The 13,648-nt window shown below is 40.6% G+C and overlaps 1 protein-coding gene and 1 long non-coding RNA gene across 5 annotated transcripts in view; one reads left to right on the top strand and one right to left on the bottom strand.

The window, feature by feature from the left end:
- Window positions 1-188: 188 nt before the first annotated feature.
- PLCXD1 (phosphatidylinositol specific phospholipase C X domain containing 1) overlaps window positions 189-13,648 on the bottom strand; it is an 18,502-nt gene continuing 5,042 nt past the window's right edge. For 3 of the 4 annotated variants that reach the window (XM_064408210.1, XM_064408211.1, XM_064408209.1), the window contains 5 exons: window positions 10,532-10,668; window positions 7,194-7,322; window positions 6,510-6,665; window positions 2,938-3,121; window positions 189-1,671 (listed from right to left, as the gene is read on the bottom strand). In XM_064408210.1, the coding sequence (XP_064264280.1) occupies window positions 1,376-1,671; window positions 2,938-3,121; window positions 6,510-6,665; window positions 7,194-7,322; window positions 10,532-10,668 (902 nt within the window). In that variant the 3' untranslated portion in view covers window positions 189-1,375. Of the gene's footprint in view, window positions 1,672-2,937; window positions 3,122-6,509; window positions 6,666-7,193; window positions 7,323-10,531; window positions 10,669-11,829; window positions 12,036-13,648 lie in introns of those variants that run through there. The other variant, XM_064408212.1, reaches the window with a different exon arrangement.
- Window positions 12,093-12,807, top strand: LOC135293725 (uncharacterized). Its single transcript, XR_010355832.1, has 2 exons — window positions 12,093-12,145; window positions 12,551-12,807. It is a non-coding gene; the product is annotated as an uncharacterized LOC135293725 (long non-coding RNA).

Genomic DNA, 13,648 nt, shown 5'->3' with positions numbered 1-13,648 from the left:
TCCACATTACTTATTACTATGTCAGTTCTTGGAGAAAATATTTAAGGTACAGCAAACCTTTTCACAGAGGAAAACAAAAGGAAAAAAACCCACAACCACAACAAAGCCATTTCTTAAGTTATGAATTACTACCGAGAACCAATAAGACAAAATCACAGAATGGAGAAACCAAACTATTTCACTCTATATTACAGAGAGAGATCAAGTTTTATTGAGAATAACAAGGGTACAAAAGAGGGCACAAAAGATAGGCAGGAAGACTTCTGCAAACATTAGCAGACATCTGAATTTAGCTCTGTATATAAAGTGCATCTAAAAAGTGAGGTATATAGATGAAGTTGCATAGTGAACTTTAATTGGTTTTATTTCAGTCCTGATGCCTGACATTTCTCTTGCCTTCTTGATGATCTGTTATTACGCAGTTCATTTAGAAAAACAGAATTAGTATGCGATGGGAAATAGCATAAACCAGTTAGTTTTGACATACACAAAAACTACTTAGTGAGAGGAAAAATAATTACAGAGCTACTAAAATAGCTAAATAAAAGACCAGGTGTGAAACCCCAAATGAGCATGATAGAAGCCAAGAATCTGTATTTCTAGGGCAGTTTAAGTTAAGATCAGGAATTCGTTTCCTCTGTGTTTATTTTCAGTGTAAGGCATACTTAGGCAACACCTAGTAAAATGTTTAACTGCCACAGACAAACTGTGTGAGGGCCTCATTTTGGTATCTTTAGCCCTGCAGAACTGGCATGACTAAGTGAAAATTCAATTACCTCTTAAAAATTCCAAATAATTTTGGGGCTACCCTGTTCATAAGGTAGCTCACAAGTGATACTCAGCACATTGGTGTGTATGAATAAAATAATTTCAAACTTGATTGTCAGTGAAGCATCTCTGATATATCAAAAATATTTTTAACTGTTCCTTTTGTTTATTTGACAGAAACTATGAAAACCAACAAGTCAATTTCAACTGATATAAAAGATTAAGAATTTGGTTTGGAATTAGTGCAGAATATCCTTACAATTATAAGAAAGATAAAATCTTACCTCTAAATCATGCAATTACTGACATTTTCCTCCTTCTTAGTCCTACGTAAATTAAGATTGAGTTCTTGGGACTTTCAGTCATGCCAGCTGCTACAGAATCAAAGCATCTCCAAAAAAATTACACCTATGCCATAGTTCTTTAGAGACTTCAGCAAGGTACCTGCCCTCTTTTCTGTCCAAAGGCCTCAAAACCCTGATGATGTTGAGAGACCTTTTCCTACTAAGCCTTGAAAGCATTCCTGGTTTAAATTAATTGGACCTTTATGGGATTCAGGATGTTTACAGCAGGGCACAATAAATGCAGACAAAGCCTTTTCAACTTTTCAGAGATTGAGAAGCTGAGAATTAAATGCTATTTGTTCCAGTTCGCTTTGACAGTGCAATGGAGGATTAATTTTTGTGTTAAGTTCTATCACATCTTTGACAAAACCATTGTTTCCTATAAAGTCTCCAGCAATTATGTTAATACATTTTTTTTTTGGTCCTGGATACTGCTGCTTTATCCAGATTTTCAAACATGGAAGACTCTGGAGTGTCATTTTCTTCAGTGATCCAAACGGGTGTACGAGAATATACCTTAAATTTTCAGTAAGGTTAATCCCTGCCACAAAGAATTTTCCTGAAACAAAAATTAGAAAGTGACACATTAAATATTCTTTTGAGGAGGAGAGAAACTTCTCAGTATTGCATTACTTTTGCATCTCATTCCAGTGGGGATCATTAAAATACTAACTTCACACTCTTTCTGTATTGTTTCATGTCCCTGTAACTGTTTCCCCTTGTTGCAACTTCATGCTGTAGTAAACAATTCCTGAGCCACGCTCGGTTATCCAAACATTCCAGTTTAGCTAAATTTGTCTAGTTATTCACTGCAGTCTAAAGGTTCTCCACTGGCTAGTCCTCCTCCCCTCTGTTTCTGTGAGGGTTGCTTCCAAATGCTTAGCCTTTGGGAGCAACAGGGTGCACCCTCCAGCTGGGGAGTGTGCTTCTGAAGCAGCTCTCCTGTCACCACCCTGTGCATTCACTTCAAAGGCTGTGTCAGAGGTTCTGAACTGAACCTCTGTCAGATTACACCACACCAGCACGCTTGAGTGCTGCTGTTCATGTGCAGCTACACCCTTCTCCTACTGCTCTGGTATCACAGGTTCATTAAGGTTGGAAAAGGCCTCCGAGATCATCGAGTCCAACATTTGACCAAACACCACCATGACAACTAAACCATGGCACTAAGTGCCACATCCAGTTGTTTCTTGAACACCTCCAGGGACAGTGACTCCACCACCTCCTGGGCAGCCCATTCCAAGGCTTAACCACCCTTTCAGTGAAGAAATTCTTCCTGACTTCCAACCTCAGCATCTCCCCTGGTCTGTGGCCACTTCCTCTTTTGGCTGCCTTCGAGAAGAGGCCAATTTCCACCTGGCTACAACCTCCTTTCAAGTAGCTGTAGAGAGTGATAAGGTGTCTCCTGAGAGAAACCTTGTAGGGGCTTCCTTGGACAACAAGGCTAGTGGAATGCACTTCTCTCACCATCTGTGCTGCCTGAAGCAGCAAGCAGTGGCCTGAGGAAGCAGCCTCCTGCCCATGAGGTAGGCACAGCTGTGCCAGTGAGCAGGTCTGCACTGAGGGCTCCCTTTCTGTGGGTCACACCGGCGAGGTGGCCACCACAATCTCTGTGGTCTGTGTGTGTGTGTGTACACTGACAGTACCCACACCACCAAGGGCAGCGTCACACTCGCCCAGGGGTGGGCAAAGCACTCAGCAGCCATGGGCACACAGCACACACAGAGTGGTTATATCCCATAAGGCAACAATTGCCCAGCTTCCTACTTGTTTGGCATGGCTGTAAGGGTCCCTTCTCTCCTCCGAGCCAACTCCCTGTGCCTACCTGGCCGGCCCATCCGCTTCATGCGCTCCAAATACCGGATAAGAGCACGAGTGGATGTTTTGTTTCCCCACCAGTATGGGATGGGGGGCCACAGCTCACAGTGCTTCTCCAGTTCCACCTCCTCTTCGTACGAGACTATAACCTGATGGCCAAGGTGCCACATGGTCCGCAGTGTCGGCACCACCTGAAAGGAAGCATGCCCAGGTTGAAGTCAGCAACACAGCAGCATCCCCTAAGTGCACACACTGTGAGACAGCACCTTGGCACAGATTCAGTGCAGATAAAGAGTTTAAATGAGCAGCCCAGCAGGTGATGGGCTGGTTTATGAGCTGCAGGGCAATAGGACCCTGGGAGCTTCAGCAAATTCAGCCTTTCCTCAAACAATTCAGCTATGATCATGTCCATATCTCAAGGTCTTACACCTGCATCATAGGAAACCATCCCTGTGTCAGCCCTCATGCACAAGCCACTGCTAGAAGTTTGTTAGGGGAGGAAGATAGAGATCATCTGCTGCAGGAGTGCTGACAGAGAGAAGCAGGAATCATTTTGGCAGATTCCTCACATGGATGCAAATTTGGCACAGTAACCACCAAAGAAAACTGAACTGCTTAAAACTTGGTAAGACTAAGTGTGAGTCACCAAGAGCTACATTAATTCTCATTTTTCAAAGTGGAAAGTTTATGAAATTGGGATGCTCCAAACATTTTTAACTGAGAGGAAGACCTGAGTCAGACATTTTCTCTATCAGATATATGGGCTAAAATAGCTGTTAAATTTAAGCGTCTCAATATGAAATTACATTTTATTTCAACCTCAGAAGTTACCCTTGGAGAGAACTGAGGCCCTCTGACTAGTTTTATATGCAAAACCAACATATTTAACAGGCATTGTTATTTCTAAGAATGTTGTGGTTAAAAACTACATTTGCTGCTTGTGAAAAAGAAATGGTGGCTTTTTGATGTTTCTATTAGGTTATTAACTTAAATAAAAGCCAAAGGCACTTGAAAATTAATAAGGCAAATATTAGAAGAAATCTGTGGGTTGAATGAATCTGTCTCAGTTCATCCACAAAAGAGAGAATGAAAGCTTCTATTAGGTCAAAAAATATTGCAAAATTAAGACACGAGCTTAAGCTACAAAACTTTGTGGTTGACTGAAGCCTTTGCTTTACTCCAGCTGTCTTTCTAAAGCTGGAACCTCTTAAACAAACAAGAAAAGATGTGCAATAAAAGCCAAAAAAAAAAGCTACCAGAGATGTGTATATGAACACAGATGCTTATTATGCAAGCAAAGCAGAAATTAAAATCTAACAAGGGATTTTTAAACCTTAGTAATCCAGATCAAAGGAAGACACCTTGAATAGTTAAGACAATTAAAATTTTAAATGCAGTGTAATATTGTCACACTGTGGCCTGTACCAGTACTACATACAGACCTTGCCTGAGCAGCTGCTTCATAAACACTTTCACACTTAATTCTGTATGACAACAGAGATGAGGTTTGAAAGACAGTAGGTAGCAGTTTATTTTAGAGTAAGTCAGCAAGCACTTGGATATTCAATGGCAAATCTAAATCTGTGATCCTGAAAAATCCCACAGGGGCCTGACCTGCAATGGTATCACTAGCAAAAATTGTGAGATCCATTATGCTGGTCACAGATCCCACAGGTATAAAGTTTTCCTACTCAAGGGAAGTAATTGGTTTGTCTTTTCTCCAGCTCTCTTCCTCCATCCTCCTGGACACAACTCAGAAATGTTCTTTCTTCAGTGAAGTGATTTCAGACCATTCTTTCAATACGTTCATTCAACAAATTTTCATCAGCAACTTTTCCCTTTTGCAGTTAATAACTCTCTTCTGTTTAAGAACTGGCCATGTGTTCAAAAGCAAGTCTGACCACCTTCTCCAGTATCTCTCCTCATCCACAACTTACACGCTCAAGTTATTTGGGGAAACAATAAAACAATGGCACTCAGGCCTTCAGTTATTCAGCTGAGGCCTGAATATTCAGAATCCCCAGTTTTGCTGAGAATTGTTATATTTTAACTCTGCTGTACAGAATGCTTTGAAGTGGTAATACTCACACATTACTGATACACCAGATTCAAAGGCTGAATTTGAATCATGAACAGGGTCATCATTCTCTTGTACCACTCACATCTCCAGAGAAAACCCTCTGTTCCTCTGCATCTTTGAAATGTTAATTGTTTAACTACTAGAAGCTCCTACACCTGGTAAAAAACAGAGGGAGCTAAAAGTCTCAACTTATAAAATCTAGCAATCAAATATTTTCTGATTTAAATTAAGGCTTTTCTGGAGGTATGGGTAACTGTAAGACTGGTTAGGAGGTCAGCACCAGGAAAGTCAATGCCACCAGAAGGGCAGAGATGCTATTAAGAGGGACCTCAACAGGCTGACAGAAACCTCATTTCAACAAAGGCAAATGCAAAGTTGTGAACAGACTAACCCCAGACACCTGGACAGACTGGTGGAAACCTACTTTGCAGAAAAGGACCTGAAGATTCTCATAGGCATCAAGCTGCACATGAGCCTGTACTGGGCTCACCTGGCAAAGGTCAGTTGTGAACTGGGCTGTATTAGCAAAGGCACAGACAGCAAATCAATAAAAGGGGGTCTTCCCTTCTATTCAGCAGTTGTGGGACTGCAACTCAGATATTGTTTCCAGCTGGGCTTCCCCAGTACACAGAAATCACTGACAAGCTGGAGTGAATCCAGCAGCACACCACCAGAGCTAGCCGAGGCTGGAGCAGAGGCTGGAGCATGACACACAAGGACAGGCTGAGGGAGCTGAGTCTGTCCAGCATGAAAAGAGAAGACTGGACAGGTCTTACTCCATCTGCAAATACCTAATGAGTAAATGTAGAGAAGACTCCCCAGATATGCACAGCAAAGGAAGTCAGCAGACACAGGAGAGATTCTGATCAGATAGAGAAGGAAAACAAGGTTACTGTGAGAGTGGTCAAATTTTGCAGAGAAAGGTTGTGAAATCTCCATCCTTGGAGATAATCAAGAATGAACAGGATACAGCCCAGTGTAACTTGGAAGCTGGTCCTACTTTGCATGGTGGTGTTGGACCAGATGACCTCCAGAGGTCACTTCCAACCTAAACTGTTTTCAACAGAAAAAAATTAATTTATAATTATCGTCGTGAAAAGGCAGAAAATGGATTCTTTACATTCTAAATAATAAATATAAGATGCACAACTTTTGTTTTCCTTTCTTTTATTTTCCTTTCTTTTCCTCTCCTTTCTTTTCTCTCTTCTTTTCCATTTCCTTCCCAAGAAAACTCAGACAGGACAATGGATGACAGTTGTCCCTACTATTGCCCCACATACATAACAGTCAAATTTAATTCCCTCTTCAACACTGTGGAATGCATGTTTGTTTTATCTCCTCAGTTCTATTAGGTAATTACCTATCTCTAACGCAGCAAATGTTACTTTTCCAAGGTTAAAAACACAGTGAAAATAGAATATATCTAAAAATTTCCAATCAAAGATCTCACTGTGGTGTATAATTCTTTTAAAATATGAAAAAAAGGATGTCATACTTACATTTCTAGGACATAGTTTACACTGGAAAATCTCTTTTATACAGGCAACAAGATGATTATGAAGTCTTTTGGTTAATCCATCAAAATTCCTGCAGGCTATGATAACAACTTCCTGAGGATGAGTTTCTAACCACCTCAATATTTCCCACAGAATATCCTACAAGAAAGAGGCATGGCAGCTTAGAAAGTTATCTATGCTGTGCAGAGCTAAGGACATACAATCAACAGAGCAGTAATGGTGAAGCAGACTCACAATCACAATAATTATAAACTATGTTTTCTCAAAAAATAAAAAAAGTGTTTCTGTAATTACATAGGGCTTTTAATGCTTTCTTCCCTTTAACAACTTCTCTTCTTACTTAGGAAACAGGAATGGCCTGTGTATCATCCTGGGACAACAAGTGATGAACCCCAGAACATCAGACATGTGGTAGGGGATAGGCAGTGCAAAGCAGGCAAAAAGAGTCTGGTTTGAGGAAAAGGAAAACATTGATGCTCCAATATGAGTGCAGCTGCTGAAACTAACTTCCAGCCCTGCTGATTTTCTCTAGTTTGAAGTCCTCACAAAAAAAAAAAAACAAATAACCTACTCAGAAGACGTTGAGCCAGAATTTCTGGATTATGATGTCCCTTAAATGAAAAAATGGCACTGGTTTTACAGCCATCCAAAAGGTAAGGAAAATACCTGCACAGTAACAGTTGTGTAAACCATATGCACGAAGTACAAATTCATAGAAGGATCATTAGCCTTGTGGGCGATCCTGAAATCCAGGTATCTAACTCCAGCCTCAAGTTGCTCAGTCACAGTCAGGACCTGAAATGTGAAACAGAAGACAAAGGTCCCGAGAACTTGAAAGAGATTTGTTTCTTTAGTTTAGAAAGCAAAAAGAGGGGTACAAATTTAGTCCTAGGTCTTTCATCTTTAAAATGTCACTGTATGGCACAGTGAGCATTTTGCTCTCTGGCAAGAGGGATTGCAATTTCCCTGCAGCATTAACTGCAAGTACAGATTAGATTAGTTTCAGACAGGTGCCCTTGTATTCTGAAAGTTAAAGATCAATTAACCTGTACATAAATACATTATTGCTCTTCACACAACTATTCATTTTAAAAACAATTGCAGGATCAGCAAGTTAGAAATGCCGTATTTATCTTATTAGATCAAAGACTTTTCCATGGTTGTCTCTGTGGACCTCACACATCCTCAACAGAAGGAAAACAAAAATAGAAACTACTGGCTGTTGTTCTTTTTCAAGGTATAGTTTCTTATGAAGTTTGAATAAACCTGTAAAAGTCCTACAAAACAGAGGCACTCCTCTAGATCACTTCCCTCAGAGCACTTCCACTGGATTTGGAGGCTGAATAGAACAGGTGATAAAGCTACTTCTGAGGCAAAAAGTTCCAAATGATATGTGTTTTCATTATATCAAGACTATCTTAGCAAAAGAAAATAGAATCAATTTAATTAAATATGTTTAAACACCAGTTTGTCTTAGTTCAACCTGCTAGGGATAAAAGTTTAGGCTTCAGAAACCATACATTATACTGATTTAAGTCACAGGGGATTCAGTGAAAGCTAAATCAGTACAAGGCATTGCTTTTGAATATCCAAATTCGTAGCTTTAGCACTGTGGCAGAGCTTAAGGCACATGGCAGGATGCTCCCCTTGCTTAGTTTAACCCCCTAACTCCCTGTTCTTTGGACATGAATTTAGCCTCCCCATGCTGTGCCCGAGGGGCTGGGCTGGGACAGAGCAGCCCCGTGTGCCCCAGGGTCCAGGGGGGCAGTGGGTCTGGCCAACAGCTCCTCCCGGGCCTGCTGGGTCTCCACCAGGCTGAAGGGGTTGAAAGGATGATCCACACTCCTTTGCTTGGAGTATATTGGAGATGGGAGTGTACATGGCTGTAGGTCATTTCTAACATCTGTGGCCAGAAAAAGCACCAAATGAATTCCTGTTCGGAACTGCCCTTCAGATTAATTCATTTCTTATCTGTTGACTACACAGGAAAACGAGATAAATTAGACTCTGTAATTAGTCACCTGGGTTTGGATACTGAATTAGGCAGTGTGAACATTGCCCCCTAAAGGGCAAAATTCAAAAGAAAGCCCTGAGGAGCAATGCTGCTCAGTGCTTCAATCTCACACCAGGCATCCAGGGCATGACTGGAAGCTACATGGCCATTACACAGGAAACATCTGGGCTTCTAGACTGACAGCCACAGCAACTGGGGCTCAAGCAGGCAACTCCCAGGCACTGGACCATCCAGGAACTTGTGGATCCTGCCATCAGAAGGGCTCCATGGTGTCTGTTCTACATTCCAATGGGTAAAGTCATCTCCCCACACAGATAACTGGAGCACAGCAGCGCTAAGGAGGGGCAGGATTGTAGCTGTGCCTCTTCCCTATCAGCACTGGGCCACTTCCTGCTTGTCACACTGGGTTTGGACCCGAAAATTATTATAATGATGTTAAGAGATTGTTTATCACCAACGGGGTCACTTTGCCAGCCAGAAACCTACAAGTTAGGAGGTTTCTAAATCTTTAATTGACTAAAGTCACCCTCAAAAAAGCAGCTCAAAATAAACAAGGATCTGTGCTAAGCAAGTGCCCATCAACATGAGCTCATGATTGCCAGTTCACATTTGATAGCTTGGTAGTGTCTAAGATTCCAATTTGCCAGAGCTGCTCAAACACAACAAAAGAAACCTTAGCATGCTTATTGCTATTTATCAATTATTCAGTTTTAATTCTCTAATAATGAACTACTCCTTCAATAAGAACAAAAACAGAAAGATTTTTGGTACCTCTTTGACTTCAGGAAAGTCTGTTCTTTGGAAGAATCTTCAAAAGCTGTAGCTTAAATAATCACAATCCGCAATTTTGTCTTTAAAATACATTTATGCGGAACAAAGAGATAACTTTGTTCCTCCTTTGATAACTACTAGCTTAATATTTTAAGTTAACTAAACCTTATGTGATGGACCACACTTTCACTCTCTTAATCTTTATAGGAAAAAAAATCCCTTCAACAGTGGATTCTTCTGTTTCTGCTGCTGGTGAAATACCCAGTGTAGGTGGGGAAAACAACTGACATCTCACACAACAGTGATAGCAAAAATGACAAGCAAGTACTTTCTGAACAAAGTTCAAGAGGAAAAAAACCTCTGTTAATTACATTAATATTAAATGTTATTTACCACCACCAATGGTTTCTAGCACAAAGCGGTCAGCTTTTAGCAACAACTGTAAGTATCATCCCTGCCTCACCTGCATGCTTTTTCCCCAGAAAACATGATCAGATATGTGTGGCTCCGATCTCATACTTTGATGTGCTGGATTTAGAAAGAGTAATTTTTTTCATGTTAGCTGGAATGGAACTGTGGTTTGGATTTGTGTTGGAAACAGTGTTGATTGCACAGGGATGTTCTTGCTGTTGCTGAGAAGTGCTTACACAGAGTCAGGGCCTTTTCTGCCTCTCACCCCACCCCATCAGCAAAGAGGATGGGTGTGCAAAAGGAGTTGGGAGGGGACACAGCCAGGACAGCTGACCCTAAGTGACCACGGGGATTTCCCACATCATAAGGCGTCATGCTCAGCATATAAAGCTGGGGGAAGAAGAGGGAGAACGTTCAGAGTGATGGTGTTTGTCCTTACACATGATGGAGCTTGGCTTTCTTGGAGATAACTGAACACCTGCATGTCCATGGGAAGTGGTGAATTAATTCCTTATTTTGCTTTGCTTGCTCATGTGGCTTTTGCTTTACCTATTAAAGGTCTTTATCTCAACCCACAATTCTCCAGCTTTTACCCTTCAATTCCCTCCCCTATCTCGCCCAGGGACAACCAGAAGCAGCAGTGCAGGGCTGAGCTGCTGGCTGGAGTTAAGCCACAACACCCAAGCATGGCATCTCAAGAGAGCACAGATTTCTGGGCAGCAGGCTATTCTGTCATTGTAAGCTCTCAGCCCTGCAGCACAAGCTTCAACTTTGCCAAGGCAAGAAGAGAACACCAGACAATGGTTACCTGTGTTATAGACCACTTCATGATGATGGGGCGCACAATGCAGGGCAGACATTTGTTTAAAAACTTCACCAGCTTAGACTCATTGCCACTGACAGCAGAGCTTTTATCCAAACAGTAGGTCATAGTATCGTGACTTCCTGTAGAATACAAAAATAAATGTACAGAAAAATCTCATTTCTTAACTACTCAAGACCACAATCCATGGCTACACTTCATGTGCACACTTGATAGGCCACCACATTTGCAAGCCACACACCTATATTGTCTGAGAGCCTCTGCAGTTATGCCAAAAAGGTGGAATTGTCTACAGAGGTTGCTTACCTAACATTAATAAGCTTAGCATGAAATCCTTCTGAAGGGAAGGCATTGACACTTTTCAATAAACCATCTGAACTACACATGACTGTTGTTTGCCTCAAACCACAATAAAATTCTTTGTTTCAAATGGTGTCTTCCCTCAAAATAATTATCTTGATGTGAAAACATATTTTTCTCAGGGAATAAATAGCTGAAGGCTGAATTTATCTAGAAATTGTCCTCTTTTCAGAGTTGTCCAAATGCAGGATTTCATTGTCCAATACCCTCATCTCTGCATGGGAAAATATGACTGAAAGAAGAAATTAATCTTCTTACACCTTTGACTGGACCAACACTTAACTTGGCACTTTAACCATTTATATCTTAAATATCTGCTAAAAATGTCCCCCTGAAGTAAACCCCCACCTCCCCTATAAAGACAACAAACAAGGTGGGTGCTTGAAGGTTTCTGAGGCAAATCCAAGTTTGTGAGTGAAAGATGAACAAGATCCTCATTTAATGGACTTCTAAAATTACCTGACTCTTTCCAGCACAGGGAATTATGCAGGCATCAGAGCCAAGACCAATCTGCCCAATTATTTTATTTCCTTGACGTCTTAATAAATCTGACACATGTCTTGCATCATGTTTAGATGAAGCTATTGCAACTCACAATTTCATCAGGACACAGAACCAGTGTTTTTGCTAGCTTTTCTGTTCCATTATTTCTTCCAGTTTTATAAAGTGTGAATAAGAAAAGCTAACAAGTCAGTGAAGTGACTTGCTTGGATCTTAACAGAATATCTGCAAAGAATCTGCTTATTATTTTGGGGTTTAAGTCCTTTGTCAAATTAGTTGTTCACTGGTGCTAGGAACTGCTTTCTTGAATTGTCAGTCTTACTGGGGCCACTGGTAATATTTCTAATAAAAATGATTGGTTTGGAAGTAAAAATTCTTTGGAACTGTCAATAATAGTTTGATGTCTCAATCAATTTTCTCACCTTCTAAAAGCCTTTTTTTTTTATTTTACTGCTTTAAACACCCAAAACACACTCACTGCAGATGGGAGATCAGTATTGAAGGTAGGCAATAAAAGAAGTATGTGTTTGAAAATGTAGGAATCAAACTATTAAATATCCATGGACCAAATCCAAGCCCAAGAGAGATGAGCAGGATTCCATTGATGGGTGTTGTATCTATGGATGCCAACCAGCAAACAGATAGCAATCTTTTACTCACGAGTCTTTTGTGATGTCATGAGTTACAGTAATGAAAGGAAGATGGCTACATCCATGACACAACACATATGATGCAAAGGTAGTGAGCTAGCACCAAGCCAAGTAGCTCCAGACCTTGATTCCACACCTCCCCAGCAGCACTGTGCTCAATCTGGTGCAAGCATAACACTAATTAATGAGATCTGCAATTGTCTCATCATCATGCTTTCAGAATCCACGCTGTCATGTTTCTTGCATGCCTTCTATGAGATAAACTTCCACTTGCAAACTGGGTTTCCTCCCTCTGGAAACCTGCCAGAGCTGTCTTGACCTGCTTGGTCTTGATCTGTTTGTGTTCTGACTTGGGCTAGATCAGCTTTGTGGGTCAGCTGGAGAGACACCAAAATATTCCAAGCTAATAGCCTGCAATGTTCTGTAAAAGTCTTCTAATGTTTGCTCAAATGGACTTGCCTTCAACTGTTCTTCATGCCTCTTCTCCCTGCAGGCATATTCGCAAGAACAACAAACACTTTCAAGAATAACAAGGTCACCCTTAGGAGGAGAGCCAGGAAGGCAAACAAACCCGTCAGTAGGTTCTCCACTTTCTAAGATGGCCAAGAAACACCAGATGGAAGTCTTATAGAAACAACATGGCTCCTTTTCCAGCAAAACAAAATTCCACTGAGTGTGCTACTGGCTTTTGGATAATTTTTGCAATAGGAACAAAAATAGAAAGAGAAGACCTTCTTTCTTCAATCATAAGACAGATAGATATATTTTTTCTTCTCTTGATGGTTAAATAAGAAATCTAGAGGGGTTTCTTTAATAGCACTTGTCCTAGTCCTGTTACATAGGCTTTATCCTAAACAGAGATGTGCTTGTTTTGAAGTTAACATCAATTCCAATTACATTATCTAAGAAGCCTCCATGAAATAAGTTTCTGGGTTTCAATTTTAATTGGAACTCCACACTCCATTAGTTCACAACAGGCAGAAAAAAGCCAAAACACTGCAATTATTGGATTCTCCCAAGGCTCTACCCACTGAAGACAAGACTTCACACTATCTCTAAATATATGCCTTTCCTAAAAGTAACCTATGATCCTGTGGCCTGCATAAAACATTCATCTACACACTGTGCTGCTTTCCCCCCAAGCTACCTGTCACATCTAGAGGTGTGAGAGAAAACACAGGCTAGACTTTTCTTTAGTACCATTTTTGATGTGGAGGCAAAGGGAAACACTCAAGAGCTGATGGTCCTTCAGTGCCTCCCCATGTGTCAGTGAAACCACATTATAGCATAATTTTTTTTGGACAGAATGAGAGGGGGAAAAAAATCAAGGTGGCAGAAAGAAGCAATAATATGACCAAAGAAAGGTTAATAATACCCAGGTATCGTTTAAATGCATTTACATATAACATAATAAATCTGGTTTTTATAAGCTGGATCATGTAGAAAAGTAAGTCTCCATAAATAAAAACATGTTAATTATAAGTCTCAATTCTCCTTTTTCTGTAACTTCACAGCCTCTTTTAGACACTACAAAGAAACAAATAATAAGGTAAAACATTAATTCTCCCCTTCTGAAAACATTTTATTTATT

This window comes from Passer domesticus, chromosome 2, assembly GCF_036417665.1.
Source record: "Passer domesticus isolate bPasDom1 chromosome 2, bPasDom1.hap1, whole genome shotgun sequence".
NCBI lineage: Eukaryota > Metazoa > Chordata > Aves > Passeriformes > Passeridae > Passer > Passer domesticus.
This window is presented reverse-complemented; position numbering and strand designations above follow the sequence as displayed.